General features: G+C 40.9%; 2 protein-coding genes across 4 annotated transcripts in view; both read left to right on the forward strand.

Annotated features, from left to right (window-relative positions):
* Nucleotides 1-22,942, forward strand: part of PLEKHG1 (pleckstrin homology and RhoGEF domain containing G1) — a 126,927-nt gene extending 103,985 nt beyond the window's left edge. For both annotated transcript variants that reach the window (XM_066315472.1, XM_066315471.1), the window contains 14 exons: nt 5,134-5,180; nt 5,666-5,816; nt 6,788-6,919; nt 9,256-9,438; nt 9,527-9,622; nt 9,738-9,824; nt 11,660-11,693; nt 12,161-12,256; nt 13,445-13,483; nt 13,936-13,958; nt 14,848-15,066; nt 16,179-16,286; nt 17,096-18,785; nt 19,741-22,942. In XM_066315472.1, coding sequence (XP_066171569.1) covers nt 5,134-5,180; nt 5,666-5,816; nt 6,788-6,919; nt 9,256-9,438; nt 9,527-9,622; nt 9,738-9,824; nt 11,660-11,693; nt 12,161-12,256; nt 13,445-13,483; nt 13,936-13,958; nt 14,848-15,066; nt 16,179-16,286; nt 17,096-18,785; nt 19,741-20,843 — 4,008 coding nt within the window. In that variant the 3' untranslated portion in view covers nt 20,844-22,942. The remainder of the gene's footprint in view (nt 1-5,133; nt 5,181-5,665; nt 5,817-6,787; nt 6,920-9,255; nt 9,439-9,526; nt 9,623-9,737; nt 9,825-11,659; nt 11,694-12,160; nt 12,257-13,444; nt 13,484-13,935; nt 13,959-14,847; nt 15,067-16,178; nt 16,287-17,095; nt 18,786-19,740) is intronic.
* A 112-nt stretch (nt 22,943-23,054) lies between these two features.
* MTHFD1L (methylenetetrahydrofolate dehydrogenase (NADP+ dependent) 1 like) overlaps nt 23,055-26,808 on the forward strand; it is a 145,750-nt gene continuing 141,996 nt past the window's right edge. For both annotated transcript variants that reach the window (XM_066315473.1, XM_066315474.1), the window contains exons 1-2: nt 23,055-23,305; nt 24,442-24,526. In XM_066315473.1, coding sequence (XP_066171570.1) covers nt 23,187-23,305; nt 24,442-24,526 — 204 coding nt within the window. In that variant the 5' untranslated portion in view covers nt 23,055-23,186. The remainder of the gene's footprint in view (nt 23,306-24,441; nt 24,527-26,808) is intronic.

Raw genomic sequence — 26,808 nt, forward strand, 5'->3', positions numbered from 1 at the left:
ATTTGTATTATTGGCAAGTAACTGCCTGATGGCTCAGAAATTGCTGGAGATTGCAGTGCTAACAGGCATTTTTTAGTTTCATCCAGACAAGTGCAAACACTTAAAAGCAAAATCAAACAATACCAAAATACCCCACAGTTCTGGTTTTGGCCTTGAGGATTTCATTACAGCAACTGCTGACTGTCTTAACAAACTCCAGTTGTCCATTCTTCGTTGCTTGTGTCTTCCCAGCACTGAGAAATGGAAATAAAACTGCCTTTTTTGGCAGCATGTGCTCCTTCAAGTCTTATGGGACTTTGGCCATTTATTGTTTCATTGCTTCGAGTGTGTTAGATCTTCACTGTGAGTTAAGCACAGGGATGTTATCATGCTGAAGTCATAGCTCACAGCCTTAGCTAATGGATGTAGCTGTGCTGGAGCTTCTTGAATGCTTCCAGTGGAACTGTACTTAGGTTACTTGGGCTCTTGACCTAGTGCCATTTTTCCACTCAACTGTGAATATTGTAGGTGTTGTGAATCTTAAGGTACAACCAAGTTTTCACTGTAGTTACTGTGTTTGCTTTTTGCACTCTGAAGAAGCTCAGTAACTGCATAAAGTAAAAGTTGTTTCTGTCTTAAGATTCATGTGAAATCACACAAAGTTGGTTTGCATGTATAACAGAACAGTTATGGTTAAAGTAACTCTGGAGCTTGTTGTATAAAATGTTTTATATTTAGGGAGACATGGGGAGCTTGATTTTTGAAGTTTTGGATCATTTTCTTTGAACTTTGTTATTTGGTTTTGCTCAATAAAATTTCCTCTCTAGCATATCATACTTCTCTCACACAATCATACATGACTGTGTTTCCTGTGTATAACTTTCATGCTTCAGTAGTAAAAAGCCTTGTAACTTCTAAGGGAAAGGATTGTCAAAACACACTTCAGCTTACTTTGAACAAAAACACATCATTGGGGACTTGAATCTTTATCTTAACATTTTTTGTCCTGAGTACCCAAATAGCTCCTAAAATGGCAGCTTTGATTTATTAACAGACTCTGGCAATGTTTTTAATCTAAACTAGCCAGTAACATAAAACTCATTAGCCAATAAAATAATGGTGCAAAGATATGACTTTATGGAAATGTAAATATTTAATAGCAGCTTACAACATTGTATTGAATCCCTCTGCTTTTAAATATTTTAATACATTAATAACTCACAGGCAGATAGACACGAATGCATAAAAACACACTTACTTTAAAAACCTGCTATTCAGTCATGAATTGCAGTCTTTCTCTTTCTGCCTCAAGATTCAGATGGTGTGGATGGGTATTTGTTTAACAGTGTGGGATGGCTGCTGCGTGGTAATAACCTGCCTCTGAGGGTAGTGTTCTACTAGTTCAGTTTATACCAGTTCTGATCCTCTCTCTTTGTCTGGAAGAACTGTATTAAAACTAGTATGTAAAAGTTCTTGGAGACATTTTGCTGGTAACTAATTGGAGACTGATAAAAAGGTTCCAGTGCAATCTTAGCTATGGCTTAATTATTCACACGGAAGACTGTTTATAAGGTTTTTTTGCCAGTTCAGTCTTACATTTTCATAGTAACAATGCCAAGTGTTAATTAGAAGATTGACTTCAATATTCTCTACATTTACATGTAATTGAGTTGTTTTAAAGGAAAGATGAATTCTAGCACATTGTTCTTCTCACTCAGCACCCCAGAAATTTAGAACATATGTTTTCTGAAAGGCACACTAACAGCTTAACCAAGGGGAAAGGGAGAATTACTTTAATCTAGCATCTCATTAGTGAGGAGAGATCCAGGCAATTGGCTTCAGTTTGCACACTGACTCCACCCATTTTCTTAGTCTCAATTTTCTTTTAAAGTGCCTATTGTGGCAGTAAAAAAACACAGTGCACTAAGAGTTGAGGGAAAATCTGGAATGCATGTGCAGGAGATGCACAGTGAATTGATTCCAGTGCAAGGGATCAGTATAAGTATAGCTGGGGTCAGCTCATGCTTGGCTTTGCTCTTGAGAGGGGTTTGCAATCAATGCTGATGAGCCCTCAGCTTGAGTCTCAGGTTTTTGCAGCTTTGGGTCTGCAGATTTAAACTGATTTCTGGAGAACTTCCAGTCTCCATGCAGGGATCAGTTTTAATCTGGTCTGAAGACAGCTGATGTGAACAAAACTATTTTCAAGCTGAGTAAGTTTAAGAATGTCCGAAGAAATACAGATGAGCGTAGCTGGTGTTTTCCTTACGTTGTGAAAGTATTCAGAAAAAATAATAAATCCATTTTAGTTCCTGGTTTTTCTTTTGCCCCTGTTCTGAGCAGGGCATTTTTGTCAGGATGAGGAAGAACTTCTCTTGGAAGTGTCTCTCTTGACCACTTTCCCAACATGTTCCCAGGAATCCGGCCAATGCCTGGGCAAAGATGTATGATATTGATTCACAAGAGTTCTGCAAGTTTGAGTGTGTATCAGCAGTCTCATCCTAGAGGCAAAACACATGTACTTGACTTTCTCCTGGCATTATGCTCGCATTGCTCAGTAAAAGTAAATGCTCTCTGATGGTTCTGTGTGGTGAAATGAGCTGTGGAGTGAAACGTACTGGAAATGTACTGGAGCGAGTACACGTGTAAGTGCAGTATGAAATTTGGTGTTATGTCTGTTCAGAAAGCAGGAATGATAATGAAACTGTTCTTAAGGTTTAGAGGTATCGAGGGCGTAAGAAATGATCTTTCTTTTTTTTTTAATACAAATTTGTCACATTTAATAGCTAGAAGAAAATACTTTTAAAACCAAAAAAAACAACCCCATTAAAAGTAGTTCTGACCGTGTGTAAAAAAACCCCAAACCAAAACTCAAGCCAAAGAGCGAGAGTGTGAAAAGGCTCCTGGGGATTTCAGACATGCTTTTGATTTTGAGGGGAATGTGCACACAGCCTACTCTTGTAACCCTGAAGTGTTTGGCCTTGTTTGTTTTACAGATAGTACTTTCATTCATTAAAATTTCACAACAGATATTCTTTTCCTTTTTATCTGAAAAGCAGAGTAATCGTGTGATATGAACAGAATAGAAACATAAAAATAAATTGGCTCAAAATGTTCTTCACTCTGCTTATGAAGTAGTTCAATAAATTGTATTATTCTGTTATCATAGCCATGGGAATATATTTAAATTCATACCAAAATCCCCTAAATGAAAACTTTTAATTAATTTATGCATAAGTAAAATAAATTACATTTTTTCACCATACTGAATTTCACCTTAGTGTTCTCTCTTAAGCACCCTGGCTTATTATGAGTGCTGGCTAATTTTGTAGTGATTGCCAAAGAAAATTACACAGTGTAATACCTGCAGCTCTCTGAGGTTTGTTAATTCTTCATTTTGAGGGTTTGAAGCTGTGGCTGGGGTTCCAAGCATGGACAGGGAGTGGCTGTGACACAGGCTCAGTTCCTCTGCATGTGGACATGGGGCATAGGTAACACTGGCACAAAAACTAGCTGCGATGACAAAGTTCTAGTGTGAAAAACCAAGCTAAATTATTTAACTGTATTTGTATCAAGACTACTTCTAGTTGGTTTGTTGTTTTCTAAGAGAAGAGCAGTTTAATAAGCTTACAGCCCACCAAATGAGTAAATGGGGATCACAGTCCCCTGGGGAAACATTTATTAGAAGTTTGCTTGAGTTATTTTTTTCAGAACAGTGAATACTGAAATCCAGTAAGGCATACCAAAATGAATTGCAATGACTTGTACTCCTGCAGGGTAACATCTTACTTTATACAGGGTGCTTATGGATCACTGCTCAGTGGAGAGATGAATGGCACAACCTGCTTTACCCCCGGGAGAAGGGGAAGGGACCACTGCTGTTGGAATTGGCAAAGGGCACTGCTGGAGATGGCTCTTTCTGATGAATGGCTGAATGAAAACAACCAAACCCCAACAGTGGAAAACAAAAGCCACAGCCTGTGTCAGCCCTCTTCCCCAGGGGTTGTGCTTCTCTGAGCACTCTGCCTTCTGTGCATGCAGATGTTTGGTCTTGCCATTCACCAGCAATGACCCCTGGGAGACAGCCCCTCATGGAGCACAGCTATTGTGCTGCAGAATGCCAGAGCCCATTCTGAAGATGCTTTGAGTGGAAACTGGGGTCTTATTCACTGCTGGAGTGAATAAGTTTTATCTGTCTAAGGCTTATGAAAGAAAAAGTGATTGATATGGGGAGCACTTTGCCATTCTGCAGTGCTTTCTTAGCCTTCAGGACTCCAGTAAGCTGCAGAAATTGTGTCTTGTTTGGGATAGAAGCTCATAGGCAGATGTGGACTTAGAGAACATGGGAATGTGTCTGGAAATCTGTTTTTGCATAGAATTAAATGATGATTATTAAGAAAAATTCTTGGGCCTGGGAAGAAAGAAGTGAAACTCAGACTTCATCTCTGAGAAGCTTGTCAGCATTAAGTTTGAGTAATTTCAGTGTGACAGGCAAGTGTGGAAACCCACCCAGATCCAGTTGCGACTTGTTGGGGTAATAGCTGTCTGCTTTCACATAATTTACTTCTTTAAAAAATCGCTTTTGTGACTTCTAATTTCACGCTTAGACTGTGCTCACATGTGAAAGTATTTATAATTGCTTGAAAATGGCACACCAAACATAACCTGCAGAACTTCTCCAGGTACATGGTGTGATTGTAGGGGCTGTCCTGTGCAGGGCCAGGAGCTGGTTGTGGGTCCCTTTCCTCTCAGGATATTCTATAATTCCGTGATATGAGTGTGCTTCAGCACACAAATATACTGGTTAAGTGCAGCCAACTTTTTAAAGGATGTATGTGTAGTGATGGTGTTTTAGTCAGGTTTTTGGTTTTTGGGGGTTTTTTGAGACACATAGATTTTTCATAGGGTACCTTGAAGGCTTTGTTGCAAAGTCACTTGTTTTATCACTGTGTAGGTTTTCTTGGTTTTTCTTTCAAGTAAAGGAAAAATCTCCCTCCCCGCCAAAATATGACATTATGTGTTAGGACTATCACAGTGAACGTAGAGAACTCATTAATCAGGAACTGAAGGAGATGTCCTGCATCATCTTTGTCTTGCACATGTTAGCTGCTAATTTGGCAAAATCTCAATATATGCAAACTTTTTGTCCCTGTGCAGAGTGAAGATTTCCACATATATACACAGTACTGCACCAACTACCCAAGGTAGGAATTATGGGTTCCTTTTTTTCCTTTGTTCCTTGGCCTGTTTTTGTAATGCAAGTTACACTTTGTGGGGAAGGAAAAAAAAAATAATAATATCAGCTTCTCTACTTCCTAAGTTGGAGAGAATTTACCTTTTATGTAAAAAATAAAAGTAATACAATATTTTTTTAAAAACGTTTATCTGAAGTTTGGTTTTGTCCATTCTTGTGGTTCAGTGCTTTACGCTACTTTAGAAAATGATTGTCATATTCTGGAATGCTGCTTATATAATTCTCAGTAAGAGAGACTGGTTGCGTGTCAAGGGAGAACATAGCTGAATGCACAAGGTAAATTAAAATAAAAAGCCAAAGCAAACAACAGAAACAGCAGTTATTAGAATGGGAACCTGCTTCCCCTTTTTACAAGCTAAAAAGGAAGCCATTCTTTACTTTGCCTACAGACTTATGGAAACAGAGTGTCTTAAATGTGTGTATCGATGCTTTCAGGTCTGTGGCTGTGCTGACAGAGTGCATGAGGAACAAGGCACTGGCCAAGTTCTTCAGAGAGCGGCAAGAAGCACTGCAGCATTCTCTGCCCCTGGGCTCCTACCTCTTGAAACCTGTCCAACGCATCCTCAAGTACCACCTGCTTTTGCACGTAAGAAATGTATTTAGTTTAGGGCTGCTGCGTGTCTGAGTTCCTGCCTCTGGTACAAGGCTTGGTGGTTAGAAAGGTTCTGGTTTTCCTTAAATGCATTTCCTTTTGTGGGTATTTGGTTTCAACATGTGGAGACTTTCTGTCTTCGTCACTTCACACCATATGCATCTATTTGGAGTGGGAAATTTATGGTAATTGGTTTAGACACATTGCATCAGTCTTTGCATCCAATTAATTAGCACTTTTTTGGAAAACTGATCTCTAATTCTGAAGTTGTTTGGAAAATGCTTGTTGTGATTAAACATTTTGTACACAAATTTATTGTTCCAATGAAGAACAGTGTTTTTCCACATGTTGCAATGCTGGGGGTGGTTGAAACAAGGACTAAATACATATAAACACCCTGACTGCTGAGAATTTTTTGGAGAGGAATGATGGAGGAATTGGGAACTCTTTCCACATTCAGTGAATTGAATTAAGCAAGTTTCGGAAATTCATACTTTATTGTTAACATTTTCCGCATATGTTTCCTATTAGAGAGTCATGTTCTAGTGAAGTGTAAAGACACTGATCCTTATTTTAAATGCCTGGTGCTTTTCTGCTCTCCAACTGTAAAGCAATGCCTAGTGTAATTCCATCAGGGTTTTGTAAGTGTGCAGAAATGTTCTGTGTTGTAGGAAAGCCATTAAATGTCGTCTGAAGAATCTCCTGTCAGTGTGCTGTGCTCTCTTTCTGTGTCTCTCTGCTCACACTGGCTGCCTCAAGTGTACTTGCTGCTAAACTGACCCCAAAGGCTTGACTTTGTTTGTCATCTTGTGTTAATCAAATTGATAGCAACATGCATCAATAACAAAGGGAGGAACGTTGCCTTGGAGTGATTGTGATGCACAGATAAAAACACAGTATTGCATTTGACTGGGAAAGGTCATTTAGGAATAAGGGGACTCTGGTTTTTTTTCCCTTTGTCTTAGGAAATAGAAAACCACCTTGACAAGGACACTGAGGGCTATGATGTGGTTCTGGATGCCATAGATACCATGCAGAGAGTGGCATGGCATATAAATGACATGAAGAGGAAGCATGAACATGCCATCAGGCTCCAGGTGAGTTGCCAGAGAGCTTTTATGGGTATTTGTGTGCTGATTTTGTCAATATATATGCAATTAACATTTTTGAGTTTATCTTTTCTTTTAATCTTTGTCAGTCATAATTCAAACTCCTGTTGAGCATGCCTGTGGCTGTTTGATCTTGGAAACCATGGTCATAACTGCTGCAGGAAAATCTCAGACATCTCTAACCTACAAGCAGCATCCTGTAAAGCATTTATTTTGCTGTAATATGGAACTTAAGATAACTCTTCTTTCTTCCTTTCCCTCAATTGTACAGCACTGCTGTACAACCCTAGGGCATGGCTTTGTTCAGAAATCCTGTGGTTTCCGATTTCTTCCCTTTTGTGCTGATTAATTTTGTTTTGAGGCATTTCTTGCTTAAGTACTTTTCTCTTGGGTTTTCTTGAGAAAACTCATTATCAGTTGCTTTGTGAAAAGCATAAACCTAGAAACATGATACTCGGAAAAGCTCTAACTTTGCTTCAAATGAAGATTTTTTTGGGGGAGAAGAAACAAAAGCTACACCCTAAGTAATTTTTGGCATGAAGAGCAAGCTCTTTTGTAGAATTTTTCCTCTCATTCTGTTTCCAGGTTCCCAGTGAATCACATTTTTATGGTACATTTTCAATATTTATATCGCTTTAAGAAAATTGAGGAGATTTTTTTAGTTTATAAAAGGAAGTAATAAGCTTATCCCATTCCAGGAATCCATAATCCATGTAATTCTTGGCCCATTTTTTTTAACATACATTAAATTTATTCACCCTTTTTTTTCTGTTTGGTTTTGTTTTTCTGTTTTGTTTTTTTTTTTGGTAATGATTGTTTATTTTTTGTGTTGCTGTTGTTTAGTGTAAGGAGAATTTGACAATGTCTTGCCTGCAGCAGGGTAACCTTTGCCACATATTGCTGGAAATGCATGCTAATGAGTTTTAACAACAGTCTGCTATAAATCTGAGTAATTGTATTTGGCAATAAATAGATGTTAAATGCTTTTGGGAAAAAGAAAAGCTTTTTTTTTAAATTTATTGAGCTCAGCTGGCAAATGTATAGGGTTGTGGAAAATGTTTATGTTCATAGTTCCCCTTCAAAAATGTAAAACCTGCAGCCATAGGGATAGGTCTTCTGTGGGCTCTCACACTGTGATGTGGTCTGCAAGTACTGCAACAGCAGTTCCTACACAAAGTGTCCCTCAACAGTGGTGGACTTGATGCCTGTGCTGGATCCTGACTTGTTAACAAGTTCCTGGAGAGATCTGATACAATGCAACTTTTAAAAAATGCTGGTGTTTTTTTGGTTTTTGTTTTGGTTTTGTTTTTTTTTTTTTTTTTAAACAAGTGTCTGTATAGTCCAAAGTGGGCTGCTTTGGGATTTTATTCCTGTGAATGCTTTAGCCAGCATTGGTGCTCCAAATGGATTGGATGTTTTCTAGCTGAAAGCTCTATTAAAGTCTAATGTCCTAGACTGGCCAGTTGCCTAGGATGAGGCAGTCTGTCCCTACTTTGCTAATGCTGCCAGGTTTAAAGTCTGATGGATGTTTTTAAAGAATTCCCTAGTTAAAAGTTTAGCCTAGTTCTAGAATTTAATGTCCCGTGCTTAAGTCCTATGTCACTGCCATTGACAGAAGACACAAACAATTTAAGGAAACAGAATAGCCATAGATAAGTGACACAGTCTTGTGAAGATATTCTTAGATGTTTCTCCAGTCTTTTTTTTTTTAATTAATAATTAAGGTGAGAAATATCTGTGGTATCTACACAAATCATTAATATACAAGCAAATATTCAGATGTTCAGTTCATTGAATTACTTGTGGTCCTTCAGTTTTCTGGGAATCATCTCTTCAATCCCAAGTGTCTTCTGTGATGGGCCTATAGGACATGGCATTATATGCCATCATTCAGTGGGATACCACACAACTTGAGGAAGATACCCAGGGTGAGAGGGAGATGTTAGGAGGGATTGGTTGGGGACACAGAGGAGAGTGTGACAGAGACTGATGAGTGAATTACAGAAGATTTTCCATTTCTGGGAGCAGAGATTGTGCTCTTTCATTGCAGGCTGCCCCAGGGAGTTCAGAGCTCTTTGCTGGGTCCATGCAGTGGCAGTACCCAGGACTCAGGGCATGTTTTAGTGTGAGCTTTGCAGTGAGCCTCCAAGCACCTGGCTGCAATGTTACCCACCAAAATCAGGATTGGTGTCTGGTGACTTTCCACTGTTAGATGTTAAATATTATATTGGAGAGTGGGAATGGCCTCAGCAGGTAGTTTGGGACTTTTGTTTCAGCAAGATCTCTGAGATTAAATTTGCTTGCTGTTCTTTGATCTGTTGCAGGAGATACAGAGTTTGCTCACGAACTGGAAAGGGCCAGACCTCACGAGTTACGGGGAGCTGGTGTTAGAAGGAACATTCCGCATTCAGCGAGCCAAAAATGAACGCACGTTGTTCCTCTTTGACAAGATGCTGCTGATTACAAAAAAGAGAGATGAAATGTTTGCATACAAAGCTCACATACTGGTATGTCAGAGAGCAGGTGGTAATGTGCTGTCTACAGGTCTCCCTAAAACTCCTCTGTGATTCACGTTGTTTCCTCTCTTCATTGCAGTGTGGAAACCTGATGCTTGTTGAAGTGATACCAAAGGAACCACTTAGCTTTAGTGTCTTCCACTACAAAAATCCTAAGATGCAACATACTGTGCAGGTATGACAGAAACCCCCTTGCCTACTGGGTAACCTGGCTCCTGTCCATATGGTGGTTATGACCCTGCATAGTGCAGGAATGCATTTTTCTCATGGTGCCAAATTTTTTTAATCAGGCAAAGTCGCAGCAAGACAAGCGCCTTTGGATTCTTCACTTGAAGAGGTTAATTCTAGAAAATCATCCTGCTAAAATTCCTGCCAAGGTAAAAAAAAAAAAAAAACAACCCCAAAAATTAACCAACCAACCAAAGAAAAAACCCAAACAAAATCACAAGACACCTCCTTGTATAGGTACTAACTTAAAACAGTCTTGTTGGCTGCAAGATGCATTCAATATACAGAGAGTTTAGACTCCAGGATGTTAATTAATGTGTTGTTTCCTTATATCTTTAAAAGTTCCTCAGAATTAATGAGAAAGTTCCACTATAATTATCTGCAGGGCTTGGTATGGGAATAGAAGAATTTAACTGGGTTAGCAGCATTTTCCTGCCAAGAAAGCTTGACCCTAGGAGCGCATCTTAGCTTGATGCTGCCTGTCTGCAGAGCACTGGGATGCACTATTTGCAGTGCTGTAGGTGTTTTTAATTTTTATCAGTCTTGGTTAGGTATCATAGCAGTGAAGCCGCTGGCAGCACACACTTCACTGCAATGACACATGCCTGTCCTCAACCCAGCATCCTTAGCTGGGACATCTGGCCCTTTTTGGTGGAATAGCTAGCAAGCTTTATGCCAGAAAAAAATGACGCACTGATATCGTATTCAAAACTATAATATCTTGGAATGAGGAAATCTCCTCCTCTTGTTTATGAAATCCAATCTTAGAGCTTCAGGTGATGCCTCCTGGTGTAATGTACAGCATCTCTCAAAGGGGTTTAACCCTCGTTAGCTCTTGCCAAGGCACAGCAGACACCGACTCGTGTGCAAACAGGATTTTTTTTCGCACTGAGTTTGCTCTTGGTTTTTCAGTTTCCCTGACTGTTTTTTAACTCAGTTTTATGCTGTAATGGCTAAAAAAAGTTACCTGTGACATGCATTGTTCTGTACTAACAGGCATTTTCAACAATGTAACAAAAAGAGACTTAAGGAAGAAGAAAGCCCTAGCAGGTCCTATTGCTAATTCTCCTCTTTTTGTTGACAAAGTCTATTGAAGGTATAAGGTTTATGCTAGTATCCATACTTACACTATAAATACTTATTGGAACTTATTAGGTTGTTAAAAAAGAATTTACAGCATGATCTCAGCTTTTGTATAATTTTTTTTCTTATTTCTTATTCGATCATTTTTTAATCTGTGTAAAAAATGCGAAAACAAAAAAATTTTCTTCTCAGAGAAATAATTTCACTTAAAAAAGGAAGAGTCTAATGAAATAAATCTTTAAGGTTATCTGCACATTTTTAATTTTTTTTTCCTGTCCAACTGGTAATTGCTTATTGTGAGACTTCTGTCTACCCTGGTTCTGTAGAATGTAATAGTAGTCCACATGTGACACCTGGTGGAAAATAACCAAACTGCACCTGTACAAGGGCAAGCATCTTAGAATATTTCAGTTTAGATGATTTTCTTACTTAGTAACTGATATGATTCCTAAAGCGTATGGATTTTTTTTTCTATCAAAAAAGGGACAAATCTTAAGCAATCAGGAGATGCTCTTTATCCTGCATCAATCTTACTTAAACCAAATTATGATTATGTTTTTTGGCACACACTCTTCCTCTCCCTGCACTGCCTGTGCAGAGGTGGGCATGCAAGACAAAGATTCTGGGTGCAGTGAACAACAGGTTTTGTGTGCAGACCTGGAGATAAGCTCTGGTGAGTTCCTGCCACCAAAATTTTCCTCCCTGTTTGTAATATGTCCATTACATGGAGAAAAACAAAAAATACAAACCAAATAAATAATGCTGCTAAGACTATTTATTAGTTCCCAAATTAAATTTGCTGTTATTTGCATATAAGCTCACTACTATCTGTAATATGCAATACAACTTGCCCTGCTATTAACAGTTTTAATTTCTTCATTTGTTACTTTTTTTCTTCCAGGCCAAGCAGGCAATTCTTGAAATGGATGCCATACGTAAGTTGATTATTTTTCATTTCTGTTTAAAAAATTAATAAAACCATCTTTAAAAATTTGGCTTTAGCTGTTGATGTCATCTGAGATGGAAGAATGAATGCAATGCTTATGTTCCTTGAATTATGACCCTGCTGGAAAAGGCAAAATTAGATGCAGATCCTGTAGAGTTCATTGGGAAGGCTCTGACTGAGACACTGGCAGACAAACATCATGGTGGTGGATAAATGTTCCTGGGGCAGCCCTCTGGAGCCAGGCACAGCTACATGGGTAAAGCATTCCCATGGCAGCCTGGTTAACACCTACCCTACATCAGCTATCTTGCTTGTGTAGCTTCAGGCTGTGATGAGGTGCAACTGTATTAGGCATAAAGGGATGATGGCACTGCCTCCAAAGAGAGCTGCCAAGGTGTGTGAGGTAGCATCCTTGTTCCCTGTGCCTTATTCCCTGTGCCTCTACTCGTTCCACAGATCACCCAGGCTTCCACTACAGCCCTGAGGGAGATATGAAGTCTTCATTCCAGCCTAAGGAAGGCAGTACTCCTCACAGAGTGAGAAGGAAATCAGGTGAATAAACTCATTTATGCCTTAGGTGACAAAAGGAAAAACAAGCAGGGTTGTTTTAGGGGTGGATTAGGCTGGGCACATGGAATTGGTTTTTAATCTGCACTCCCGGCAGATTTAAAAGGATGAAGTATCTTTTTTAACTATTTGTTCATTATTTAATTTTTTTTAATCTACTGTTTGCATTTAATGTAAGAAATATACATTTGTAATGGTGGATGTATAAAGAACAGTTGGTACTCTCTAATAGATTAAAATGCATATGCAGGAAAGCCAGTCACATTATTTAAATCTGACATTCCCCCCTTACTGCAGTCATTATTGTCTCAGAAGTGGTTCCATCCTGATTATGAGAGGCTTATTATTTCAAAACATGATTACTGTCTGTACTTAGTGTAATGTCTGCCTTATGGGTAATAGAGATTTGAGAGATGCTTTTGCTGACTTTGGGCTTCTTTTGCCCTCCTAGCTCAAACATATATCCATAATTACTCTCAAAGACACTACCAATGTCTTTCTAGCTGGGTGACTTCATGTTGCAGTCCCTGTGTTCCCCTTCTTTGTCTCCTTAAAGACCTTTCCAATTTGGTGTGTAACATTGTATAACTGGGAATGACTTAAATAAGGCTCGTGAGAATAGTGAGGTAATGATTTAACATACAGCAGAATTTGTGTCTGAAAAGCAGTCAACTTCTAATTATTTTTGAGCTATGTTCTTCTTTGTTTCTGAGGTGTTTGCACACCTTTGTTGCATTGGTGCTGCTCTTTCTGTAAAAGGAAGAAAACAAAATACTGATCACAGGGCCTCCTATGTAATCTTCAGCTACTTACACTTTCTAAGCCCATCAAAGACTTTGGTACCTTATGTATATTTCTAACAGAAAACTGAGCAATAACTGAGGTCTTTTGAAAGCAGGAATCTTAGCATGGGATAAAAATTTGTGTGTGTTGATGAATGGAGGGCAACTGTTATTGCATTAAGAAATAAATATGTTTTTTGGTAACACCTGTAGATTTGACAGTTCAACAAATCTTTTTGAGGACATTTTGCAGTAAAGAAATTAAAATCTGGCTTCACTGCATGGGCTCAGGAGCCTAAATTTTTATATACATGTTATAGAAAGTTGTCCAGGATGCCCACAGCTTTCTTTTGAATGCCACAGTGGGTAAACATGTTGTTTTCTTTTTCAGAACCCTCATCTAGAGTCCATAAAGTTTTGAAGTCAAATGGTAAGATATTTTATGTACTGTTTACTGACCTGTTGCTTCTGTACTTCGTAGAACAACTGAAGACAGATTATTTTATTCTTGTCCCTAAATACAGTAGGGGGAGAAAGAGGAATTTTGGGGGAAAAAAGCCAAGCACAACATGTTTGTATTTAAATCTAATATCTGCTCTTCCACACTTGGGGATTGGTCCTGTAAACATCCTAAGACCTGAACACACCAAGTCTTGGCAATTGTGAGCAGTTCCTCAAATTGTAGCAGTGCTGCAAAATCAGGGCCTCACATGGAACTCTGGTAAAGCTCATGCTGTCTCTGTTTTATCAGAAATCCTATATAGTCTGTTTGCTCAATTGCCACTGCATCCAACTCCCTTTGGGGAATTAATAATTTGGGTAGCATTGAAACAGGCATAGACTGACCAGTTTGATTACTCATTGATGTGTTTCTGTTTGCAGATGTAAGCCCAGATATGCAGAAGGTAAGCCATTTCTTAAATTCCTTGTTTTACCCCATTCATATGACTTTAGAGCACAGTATTTACAGGAGAATCTTCATCTTCTTGGTTGTGTTGACCTTAAGAATGAAAACAAACCCATAAATGTTATTTAGCATCTCAAATAAGATTACTGCAATGAAAGAAGTAGAAATACAGCCTACTATTTTGGGAATATTTAATAAAGAAAAGATCACCGATCCATATATGGTTGTGGTTTCTAATTCAGTCCAATCAATTACTAGTGCTATAGGATACTTAAAAATACCACTAGAAACAAGGAAGTGCAGTGTATAAAAATAGTGTTTATTCTTTGGATCACATTATCTTTGCATTTATTAAATAAGACTGGAAAATTTCAACTTACTCTGAGAGATATAACTATAGATAGATACATAGGTAGATAGATAGATAAAATGATATATCACCAAATAGAGCACATGCAGCTTAAGCAGATTGTTATGAGCATTTATAATTTTTACATTTTCGGTAAGAACTTGTATTGAAATTCCCAGTGCAATTTGAAAGTCTCATTTTGAATTTCAGATCTTAGGGTTTTATTGAGGATGGAATTTAAAAAGTGTGTGTGTGTGTTATAAACAGAGTACATTAGATATTACTTTGTTGTCATGCCATACTATTGAAGCTCAGGATTCGACGTAAATGGGGTCTTTTGCGTGAATTTTTTCAGTTCAAGATTTTATATGTAAAAGTACTGGTTGTTTTACTTATTTCTTCATAAATCTCATTTCAGTGCAGCTAACTGACTGTAGGTTGAACATTGCCTCTGAGTCTGATGTAAGAGGATCTTACTAAAATATAGAATCTCTATAAACTTCTAATCAAAATTCCATTATTTTATTTCTTTTTTAAGCGTATGGGCATTGAAGGAGCCCTATTATCTCAAGCCAGCAAACTAGGATCAAGTGAAGCCCTCCTGAATTCTAGGAAAAAAGTTTCACTGGAACCCAGTGGGCTGGAGAGCCAGTTTCAAGAGTCTATTGAACCAGCCTACAGTAGTGATCACGATGAAACTCTTCAGACTTCTGCAACAGAACTGGTTGATGCTGATGATGAAGAAGAGTCTGAACAGGTAGGGAAAAGAGGGGGAAAATAAAATACTTTTTCCTGGGGAGAATGGAAGAAGGATTAAAATTATATGTAAACCAGGCAGGAATGTGTTACAAGTGTTTAAAACTTTCTCTCCTTAGAAACATTTTTACTTAGGCTTCACACAATACCCACTTGTGTTTTAACAGAGAAGATGTAAGAGCCCCTATACAGAGGGAGAAATCCCCACTGCTTGAATTTTACTTAGTTCTTTGCAGTCCTCCAACCTAGTTGTTACAGGAAAGTTTTACCTGTTGCACACAATTGGCTTTTCCTTGCGTCTTCAGCTAATGCCATGAAAAAAGCTTTTTAGGCCTCATGTAGAGACAGTGCCTTCAAAGCAAGGACTTGAATATTAAGTTAAGATTCAGGCACTGCTGCATGTAATGGGATGTTTTCTTGGTCAGTGAGCTTCTGGCAGTAGCTAAGAATGTGTGAACTTCAATATGAGAAGTTTTGAGTAGGATTTCTGAAAATGAGAAATGTCTTCATCTCTTACTACTGCGCAGATGGTAGTTTTTCTTACTCAGTAAGAGTCCACACATATGTAGGACCTTTGAAAGACTAAAACTCCAACTATGAAATGTGACTGTAGTAAAGAATTTAGATTTTCATTTTATTTGGTTTAGTTGATACTGAGATTGTATCCTTGTGTGGATCATTTATTTTGTGAATTGCCTGAAACCAGTTTTTGAAATTCTTTTTGAGGCTGACTGCATTTCCTCTTTGAAATTACACTATATGCATTATAAATATTTGACAAAATAGTATCTTGTACCAGTGTGGTGCACTGTTGTAATCCTCCCTCTTGCCAGCATAAGTAAGAACGGAAGAAAGAGTAAGCACAAAAAATACCACACAAAAATTTGATACTATTAGCTTAATGGTTGCTACTAGATGTGGCAATGATACTTTTACAGGTTTTATAAGCTCTGACTAATTCTTGTGGCAGTGCTGACAACTCATAAGCTGTTTGATCTCCCAGTATAGGTCCCTGCCCTGTTCTAGCTCCTAATGATTCCTCCAAACTAGACCGTACAAAGAACTGTAGATTTTATTACCTCTTCCTTTTTTTTTTTTCCTTTAAAATCACAGCAAAACTCACTGCAGAAATCAAAAGGGGGAAGAAAAAGACTTAATAGTCAAGCTGCTGAAAATGTTGAAAAACGGAGAAGTCTCAATCTCAATAAATGTGAAATGCAGGTTAGTAATTATTATTTTTTACTTCTATTTTGCTATGCATTGTAGGTATGTCAAAGAAATCTGTTTTCCCTGGGTTGACAGGTACATCATCATCATCTGTTTATGTCATGTATCAACGTTCATATCATTAAAATATTCATATCTGTGACAAAACACTCTTTCTTTAGGGGCTGGGAAAAACAAGTATTAATTGAAGACAAAAGGAATTATCTTTCCTTCTCCCCACCCCCCAAACTCCAGCCAGCAATATCTAAAGCATCCTTTATGTTGGCATTAGTGAGCACATGGCCTTGCTGTAAATTAAATCTGGATAAAAACTTACACTAAAAAGAAAAAGAAATTTTCCAGGGGCATGTGCTAGAGAGAGTAAGATTCCTTTCTGCTAGGGTTATAGGCAAGAAAAACGAGAAGAACAAAACTTTTGGCATAAACCCAGAGTCAGATTAGCTTAATCCAACTGTGAAACTGCAGAGTTAGCATAAAAGGTTTAATCTAACTCCTGCCAAACAAATTTGCCTTTAATTACTCATGCATTAACATAAGCTACTGTCTTGTATTTGAAGTAAGATGTTATTAAACACCAAGACTGAGCTCTGAGTCATGGTAAGGATTAGGAGGCAAAATAGTCTGGCACTGCCACTGCCACCTTGGCTCCCTCACTCTCTGTTGAGAGAGAGCACTTGCCCAGCCCATCTCCACATGATTCTCTGCTGCAGGACACACTGGTGCTGTGGCAGCCCTGTGAAAAGAGGGAATTGTATTATTACAGGGATATGCTAATGTTACGTGCAAATTTCAAATCTCCACAGAGCTCCAAGGACCCTTCAGATGAAGAGTCAATGCAGTTGAATACTGATCTTCCATTTTCCTGCACAGCTAGACAGCCACAGTCTCCTAGACTATTCAGCACACCCCAGAGCAACTCTCTGATCATGAATATCCTGGGGGGAAGTACCTCTGTCAGAAACATCTGGACAGACCATCAGATCAGGCAGGCGTTGTTCCCCAGCCGGCGCCCACCTTACGAGAATGAAGATGATGAAGACGATTACCAGATGTTTGTACCATCAGCATCTACATCCAACACAGGTTCAGCTCCTGGTGGAGAAAGGAGGGGTTCCTCTGGACGTCCATGCAGCTGGCACTTGGGGCAAGTGCACCAAAACGAGACTTCCAGCCCCACTCGCCACAAAATAGTCAGACGGGCCAGTAGTGCTGGTGAAAGCAACACGTGTCCGGCCAGTGCCAGGTACAAAACAGGGGAGCGTGGTTCTCGAAGGGAAGTGAAGATAGCAGAGGGGAGCAGTAGGAATGCATATCCAGAATCTTCAGAGGAGCTGACTATTGATGATGTTGAACATGTTTATGATAATATAAGCTATGAAGACTTAAAGCTGATGGGTCTGACAAGAAGGGAGGAGACGTGCCGTGGTCCCCGGAGATCAGCTAGGGACTCTCTGTATGAGGCTGAAAACAAAAGCATCTCAGATTCAACTTCTAAAAAGAAAACAGCAAATCAAAAGAGGACCTCCATTCATGCTAGTAGGGAGGAGACACTCCTCAGTAAAGAAGCACCAACTTCAAGTTTGGATGAGCTCAGGATTGTTGAAGACAACATCTATGACACCATACTGCTTCCAGAAACATCTCTATTGAATCACTCTCAATCTTTATTGAATTTTAAATGTGATCCCTTAAAATCCTCTAAAAGGAGGAATTTTTTGGAGAAAGACATTGCATATTGTGACAAATTACGACATTTTGTTTCCGAGGAGAGTCTCCAGTTCAGTGAAGATGAAAGTCCTTACCATCGTGTTCCCATTGACAATGACTATTTGAGCTTGGTAGACAGTTCGTCCAATTCTGACTCGCTGTCTCATAAGTCTGCAGCAGATAAACTCTCAGAAGAAGTAGATGAGATATGGAATGACCTGGAGAACTACATCAAGAAAAATGAGGAAAAGACAAGAGACCGTGTCCTTGCAGCCTTTCCTGTTTGTAAAGATGACATGCAGGAAAGGCTGCATGCTGGTAGCACACCTGAACTGAGTAAAGATGGAGAGTACTCACTGTCTACTCTCTCTCTGCCAGAAACTCCTATTTTCCCTAAAACTGTGAAGCCCAGGGCTGCCACCATAAGTGAGGCTAATCTCAGGTGTGACGACTCTACACCATGCAAGGAGAACTCTTTTATGAGTTTGAACAGATCTTCCTTCTCCAGTGAGGTACCTTTTGTAGATAGTCCATATGAGCCTGCCAGTAGTGTTCTGTCCAGCACACCTGCAGAGGGCATGGAAAATGACTTGGCTGTTATGGATAAAACAAAGAACAGAGTTTTTATGATGGCGAGGCAGTACAGCCAAAAAATTAAGAAGGCTAACCAGCTTTTGAAAGTTAAAAGTCCAGAGCAGGAACAGCCAGCTAGCAGACAACAGAAACTGAAACACAAAGATCTTGCTGCTATTCTGGAGGAGAAGAAACAAGGAGGTCCTGCTATTGGTATGTTGAAAATATTTCTTTAGTAACTTTCAGTGAGCTTTGTGTTCTGAACTGGAAGATTATGAATTTTCCTCACCTTGATCATTGAGTATCAGGGTGGTGTTTTCTGTGTTACAACTGAAATGAATTTTCTCAGACTGCTTTAACACAAATGGTCCTTTATATCTCATTTCTTGTTACTTGATAACCTTGGGAAGAAGTAGAAGGGCAGAGTTAGGAAAGAGCAATTCATCTGAGGCTAGAAGTAGAAATCATCCCTGAAGCACTATTGGCCTCCCAAAGAAAAGCAGTTATTTCCTTTAATAGTGTTATCTTGAGAGTTTGACTAAACCAGTGGTTTTTTTCAAGTTGATCTGTCTTCTAACAAGTCACATACATTTGCTCAGGTACCATTCAGAATCCTACCCATAAAAGTAAAGAATATGGTCAGATAAGAAAGAGCTGAAAATCTTTCTGTCAGCTAATGAATGTGCAAAGTCATGGGTATGCAACAGCTCTGAAACTATTTTTGTCCATAATCAATTGAAACAAAGGGAAGATGTGAAGCCAGCAGACTCCATGCACCAGAATGTCATTCTTGCCTTCTTGTAATATTTTTAAAGTCCCTAAATATCTTGTTTACCAGGCCATTTTTAGAATGTTCTTTTCCATTTTAACATGAAACAAGCAGCATATTATTGGAACTGTGTGTTCCAACCATTGTGTCCTGCATGACTGCTCACTATAGCAAGATATTTTATGCTTCTTTTCCTCAACAAAGTGTACTGAAATGTGATGCAAAGGCCTTTCCAGCCTCCAGTGTTTCATGCTACTTTGCAGAGGCCAAATTTATTGACACAAGTAAAAGCTCTTCTCTACTGTTTTTGCTCTAAGCGTTTTGAGATATTTAAATTTTCAGACGATTCACCAAAGTGGATTCCTTGTCTCTATTAAGTTAATTCTCTCTTCTTTCTAGGTGCCAGAATAGCTGAATATTCCCAGCTTTATGACCAAATTGTCTTCAGAGACAGTACTCCTAAGGTCCAAAAGGAAGCTGGGCCCACTCCTCAGGAGCTGTCAGCTGGGAGGTTTTCCACACCCATGGCCACATGTCCTCCCCATTCCCAGCCTGCCAGTGAATGCTCAAGACCAGAAGATTGGCTTTTGCATTCTGTGTACAGTAATGGCGAGCTGGCCGACTTCTCTCCGTGTTCCGAATCCCAGGACCCAAAGTCCAAGCACTCACATACAGAAGCTGGCACAAAAAGCAATTTGAAGCAGTTGCCATCAGCTGGCTCAGTGCCTTCCCTTCAGATTTCCAACCGTTTGCATGTCCCAGCGCAGAGGTGGAGCGCCATTATAAGCCAACCAAACAAAGAAAACTTGCATCAAGATCACGTCTATAACTCACTGGGGAGGAGAGTAAGCAGTGTAAAACCACAGGCGTACAGCAGGTCACAGTCCTCATCCTCAATAGTTGTCAACAGGTCTGGAGAATCTATTGTATATAATAATGAAGTTGATAAGAAGAGGCTCCATTTGAATAGGAACTTTGGATTCAACAGCCATCAAACTCCTGGAAATGCTTCGGGATGTACAGGGCCGGAGATGAGAAAGCAGATTCCTGAAAACTGTTCAGATATGATTCTGCAGGATTCTCAAAAGGTTCTGAGGGTGAACAGAGCGTCCCCTCTGACAGCACAGATGGCCACTCAGAACTATTTTTTGAATTTCAAAGATTCTGAAGAAAGAGAGGGGGATGATGATGACTATGTTGAAATAAAGTCTGAAGATGAGGGATCTGACTTGGAGGCTTCTCAGAACCAAACAAGGAAATCAGATCCTAAAGTGCGTAACACAGATGCTGTTCCTTCTGAAACGTTCTGTGGCAAAACTGTCTCCTGTAGTCCTGCAAAGTCTGCCAGCAGCAAACACGCACTTACCCCGTATCTGACTGCTTATAGTGATTCCGATAAACTGAATGACTACCTGTGGAGGGTGCCATCTCCTAATCAGCAGAATATTGTCCAGTCTTTAAGGGAAAAGTTTCAGTGTCTCAGTTCAAGTAGCTTTGCTTGATGCTTTCAATAATTTCTAGCTGTACTGTCCTATCATGACAGAGTATATACTAGGGCAATCAGTACTGGCATCATTTATTTCCATAATATTACACTATCAGGCATTGTATTGCAATAATGTTGTAAATAGATGGAAAATGTGTCTTTTAAAAAATGGTTTAGAATCCTGGACGTGAAAAAGGCCACAGGTGCCCTGTCTCTGTAGCACGTCTACTTCTCATCTCCTACTGAACCTTCACGTCTCCTCCTTTGTTCGGTGTGATACTCCTGATTCTTGCCATCAAATCAGGTGTGATGCCATTTGATTCTTAAACCATTTTATCATTTGGAAACCTTAGTATTCAGACTTTCCAGTTGGTGTCCAGTGTTCTGCATCCAAAACACCTGTGTGATTACTGTGCTTACATTACAGGAGCATTTAGCTGCTGTGACTGTGCAGATTTCTGAGCAGGGTACTGGTGATTACACCAACAGGCTATGTGTGCAATTGCACATACTTTTTTGCACGTTACTTTTTCATCAGATTCCAAGTGTGTGGGACCAGTGCATATACTGCATTATTTTAGAGCAAGCTTCTTACATTTTGAAGAAAATTGAGTCCTAGTACTTGTGCCAGGCTGATAGCTTTGTGTCTGAAGCCTCTTCTACTTTCTGGAACTGCGTAGGAGGCAGAAGACAGGCAGTGGAGGCTTTTACGAGAGCCTGTGGATGTGACACAGTCCTTGCCTGGGGAAAGGCTTTGGCATTAGAAGGGGAGCTGCACTGCTTGTCAAGAGGGCTAGAGCAGTCTTGGTACCTCCAGTGATGGTGGTGTTTGTGACATGCAAGCAAAATCTGAGTATCTTCAAGGTAGCTCAGCACCCAGCAGTCAAAAGCTGCTGTGTAAAGTTTGAGACAAAGCTGTGTGTTACACACAGTGACCTGGGCATTTGTCATTTGTTCAAATCCCAGTGTCAGTAACCCTGCAGGAGAATGAGGCTTGGCCAGATTCTTGGGTGAAATACTAATCATGAGGCACGTTTTGCCCACAGGGTGGTTCAGTGATACTGCTGGTTGAGTGACAAGCTGCAGTCCCCAGGGCACACATCTCCTGTAGCAGGAAGTGACCCTTCCTGACAGAGAGAGGTAAAAGATATATTTTGTGAAACAGTCAGGGCTGACTCTAATCCAATTTATGTACAATAAAAAGTAGCTTAAAAATGAGACTACATTCCATTCTTTTGCAAATAATGCATAGAATAAATGCTGCTGTTTAGAGCAAGGCCAGGCTTTCCAATACCATCTACACTTAACTCCCCTTCATCATCTTTGTTGCACAGCTTTGGATTCTGTTACTTGAAAACATTGTACCGAAATGAAAGCCTAGATACATCTACACTGATCATCTTTATGTGACCGTTGTTCTTTTTTTGGTGCTTACATTTTTCAGATTACATGGATAAAGCCAGTACTGAGTTAAACATATCAATAAACAAAAGAATTTCATTGAAATACTATTTTTACTAACCACCTATCACTCCCCTCAGTTACAGAGCACTGTACTTCCAGAACAGCTGATTATTTACTACATTGGTTACCATGAGGAAACCCTGAAGTTATCAATGTACAGCTAATTACTTGTAGACTAAGATTTGAGGACTTGAATTTATTAGAACTGACTAAATTATTTACCACATGTATCTTGCATTGGCTAGGAATTATTTTGAGGGCTGGTTGGTCATGGTACTTCACTAGCTCGTACCACAGGGATACCTGTTACAGTCAGCACCACCCCCTGTGATAGGACCCGTATCTCTCTAGTAAAATCCGAGTGAGAAATAATGTTGTACATATTTAAGACGCCGAGGTGTAGCAGAGCCCATATTTATTTAATATAGCTTGTAAAGTATTGTAAATACGTATAGGAGGTAAATCTGTGGGCGCACATCTAGATTTGTTTAAACGGCTTTCGGAGAATGTTTAACTCGCATCTCATGCAATCAGCGGAGTTGGGAGGGAGGGGAAAGCAACCAACCAACCAGAAAAAGGGACTTCTACTAGTATTGTAATTCTCCCAGGGACCATTTCATACTATTTTTAATAAACGTTGAGTATGCAAAAGCTTTGGGTGCTTTTCATTGCGGGAGGGCTGGAGGAAGGACGTTATTTGCCTCCGCCTGTCCGAGCTGATGTTTGGGGTTGATTTGGACGGGTTTTTTTTTCCTTGCCAAAAAACAAAGCGGAAGCGAAAGCGGGGGAGCGGCGGGGCGGGGAGCGGGGGCAGGCGGCGCTCCATCGCTGCCCGCCCCCTGGCCCCGCTGCTGCCCCGTGCCCGTGCCCGCGGCGGCCGGAGCGGCCCGGAGCGATGAGGAGCGCGGCGCTGCGGCGCTGCCTGGCCCCGGCGCTCCCGGCCGCGCTGCCGCCGCCGCGCCGCGGGCTGAGCGCGCCGCTGCCCGGGAGCGCTGGAGCGGCGGCGGCCGCCCGGTAAGAGGCGCACGTGGGGAGGCAGCGCCGGCTGATGCAACCGGGGGCTGCGATGGTGTGGGCACGGAGGGAGGAGGGGTGAGGGGGATTTGGGCTACGCGCCCTCGCTGGGTGCGTCGGGTTGGTTTCTGTGGTGGGCTTTTGGGGGCACCTCGTAGTAAAATGCCTCCCTTGCCCCAGAACCGCCGGCGGGATTTGTTCCGCGTTTTGGTTCTGGTGGCGTTCTGAGAGCGAGCACAGCTGCCGTCATGTGGCGGTGGCTCCGGTGAGAAGGTGCGCAGATGTGCGCCTGGAAAAGCGTGTCCCGGGTCGCCCCTCGCCGCCCCGATTCAGCCTTGGACGGGATAGTTTGCAACGGCTTTGAATTGAGCGGGTCGTTGGCTATCAAAATGCTATCAAAAATCCACTCCAGGCTGTTCTCTGCTGTTTGTCTTCCTTGCTCTGGGGGACAGACTGACATATTTTAGGGATCTCCTCTTTGCCCAGCTGGGTAAGTATCATCTGCACACGCAAAAGGTAACAGAGGAGAGCTGGCCGCCACTTACCCAGATGGGTTTTTTCCAGAAAGCATTCCCAGTGCCTGGCTGTCACTGGTTTTTCCAAGAAGCGGTGTGGCAAACACAGCTGCCTTGTCTCCCTTCTGCCAGTGGTTTTGAAAGCCATCCACGGAAGTGGCTGATCTGCTGCTTATGGGGTTGGTTGTAGCCTGTGTTAAGCCGTGGCAGCCCGAGCTGTAAAGGCCTCTGCATCTGCCACTGCCCCAGCCAAGGGTATGGAAATGAAGGACCAACATGACCCAAGAGCTGATCAGACAGCTCAGGGTGATGGTTCCCTGCTGCGCTTCCCATCGTGGGGCTGGACAAGCTGCCTCATGAATTAGCACAGCTATAAAGTTTTGGGCATGTCAGAGCAGTGCCCCACATACTTGTTAAAAAAAAACCAAAACTGGCCTCTTAAGGTTTTATGTACCTACCTGTTGAACACCAGCCCTCACAGTTTACATCCAGCCATAATTTTGGAGATTAAAAATGTACGTGCCCAAGCATTTCTGTTATATTGTTGACTAACATTGGTTTCTGCCAGCTAATGTTAGGAGGGTTTCTTTTGTTAAAGATTTGCTTGTCACTGTGTTGCAGCAAAGTCACTGAGAATGCAAAGAATTCCTTGGCCTCTCTTAAGAGAGAAAACCCTCGGCTTGAGCCAACACTTGCCATTATTCAGGTAAAGTATGTCTGCACTCACCGGCTGTGAGAGATCCCCTTTGGTACTGGTACTTGTCTGAAACTTCAGAAACACACCATGCAGAAAGTAATTTTAATCCTTTCTTTATAAAGAATAATGTCTGCTTTATTATAAAGCAAAGCAATAGGATGAGGTAGTTCTGCCATATGGTAGATTGCGCTTCTTAAGTCCTGAAACAGTCACAGCAAACTTCAGACTGGGAAAGCTTTGCAAAGCAAAGGAACAGTTTTATCCCTTCTTCCTTCTGCTCATGTAGTCTAAGTATGGACCACTTTTTCTCACAGCTTGTCTAAGTTGATTAACTTAGTAGTTGAATTAAAGTAGTGTTCTGAAACCTTTATTTAGCTTGAAGCTTTTCTTGCAATCCTGAGCAAAGTGCTTATGTGCCTGAAAATGTGGGCCTCCCTTCACTTCCCACCCCTGAAATAACAATGCCAGGATTAGTGTAAGACCCTGTTGCTTCCTGTCAGCCATGTTACCTGTGGGTAGCTACAGCTTACCAATGTCTTCCTGTTCTTCTAAGAGGAGGAAAACCACACTAAAAAGTCCCAGTCAGCTCAGAAGGGTCTGTGTGAAATAAGTGCCTTGTGTAAAGTGTCAGCATCTTGTAGAAGTAGCAGCATTTTCTGATGTGAGGTAATCTTGCAGTAATTGAGAACCATTGTTTTACTAATGCTGTGAACAGCTTTCCATTCCGCTGATAGTACCACTTTTGATAGGCAGTTAAAATAAGAGATGAAGATTGCAATCCCTGCAAAGCTGAAAGATGTTCATCCTTGGATTTCTTGAGGTTTGAAGGCCACAAAACTAGGGATATTTATCATTCAGAGGGAACCCAGACCCATGCTGGCAAAAGTGTTACTGTTCTGTTTCCTAGGATGGTGGTATTGGTTTTGAGTGGGCACACACTGAAACTCTGACCCAATAGGTTTTAAGTTTAAAGCCCAGCTGTAAGTATTTTTTAAGTACTGATATTGAATCTAAGTAGTGCAGCAACAGGTTTATTTCAGAAGGTCTTCCAGTGAGGTTATTTGAACAGGCTCTCCCATCTCTCACCCTCCCTGATAATTGCATTTTCACAGAGCCTTCCAAGGCTAAAGCTTAAGGACTGCTAGAAAAGCAGTTTTTCTCACTCTTGTTAGTCTCCATCTAGTTGTACTATGATCTGGACTAGCACTGTGATGTACCCCAGCCCAAGGGGTCTAAAGAGGCTTCCTTTCAACCACATTTGTCTCCTGGAACTGGTTTTCTGCATGGCCGCATACATGTGTTGTGCTGGCACAGTGGAAAGGACTTCCCTCTTATCCTTGTGTACCCCTCTGAGTCTGCCTCAGGTGGTGGCTGTAGGAGCATGTGGCCTAGATTCTTCTGGGTAAAATTCACCCAAGCTCTGTTCTCCAGCTGTCTGGTCCCTCCAGCTCTGGTCTGGTTGTGAAGACTGAAGAAGAGCTCATCATAAGGGCCATTTGTTGGTGCAAAGAAAACTTGCTTTGGTCTGCAGATGTTCTTGTGATGCACTGCTCTATCACTAATGTGGCAGAGCCTTAAGATTTGTGCTGCTCAAAGGAGCAGGGTGGGGTGAGGGCTGTGAAATTATCTGCTTTGCCAGTCACTTGGGAGTAACGGTGGTCAGCATGACAGGGCACCACCTCTTCAGCAGGACTGGGAAGGAGGGGTTGGAGACTAAACATGCAGTGGAATGATTTTAGGACTGTCCTTTTCCTCTTGAGTCAGCTGAACCTTAATTGATGCCAGAATTGATACTTGTGTTGCTTATTACCCATGTTGAACCTCGGTTGGAGCTGTGCAAACAGCAAAAAAATTATTGGTGGGTGCTTCTTAATTTTCTTGATGCTGAAAAGTTAAAATAAAGCATCAAGATCCTGCATAACAGTGGAGCTGTTACCCTGCAAAGCTCAGCAAAGCACCACTGGCTCCCCTGCACCTCCTGTGCTCTTCTTGTGCTCTGCTAGCCCATGTGCTGGGCTCTGGCCTCACCTGTGCTGCTCAGTGGGTTTTGATAGGAACTGGTTTGGGGCAGGGACTTTTTGCATTCACACAAGGTAAGTGTTCACGTGCCGGTGCTGCCGCAGCAGGGACATCACAGGGGACAGTGTGGTACCACTGGTTGCACCATCCCAGTTAAACTTCTTGAGCAGTGTAAGGGTACAGTCCCACATTTACTGTCACAGGGGAGCAGCTGCTGACCTGTCCCTAGACCTGTCTCTTCTTCCTTGGCACAGAGTGAGCTCTGCACAGTG

The sequence above is a fragment of the Sylvia atricapilla genome, chromosome 3 (assembly GCF_009819655.1).
Source record: "Sylvia atricapilla isolate bSylAtr1 chromosome 3, bSylAtr1.pri, whole genome shotgun sequence".
Taxonomy (NCBI): domain Eukaryota; kingdom Metazoa; phylum Chordata; class Aves; order Passeriformes; family Sylviidae; genus Sylvia; species Sylvia atricapilla.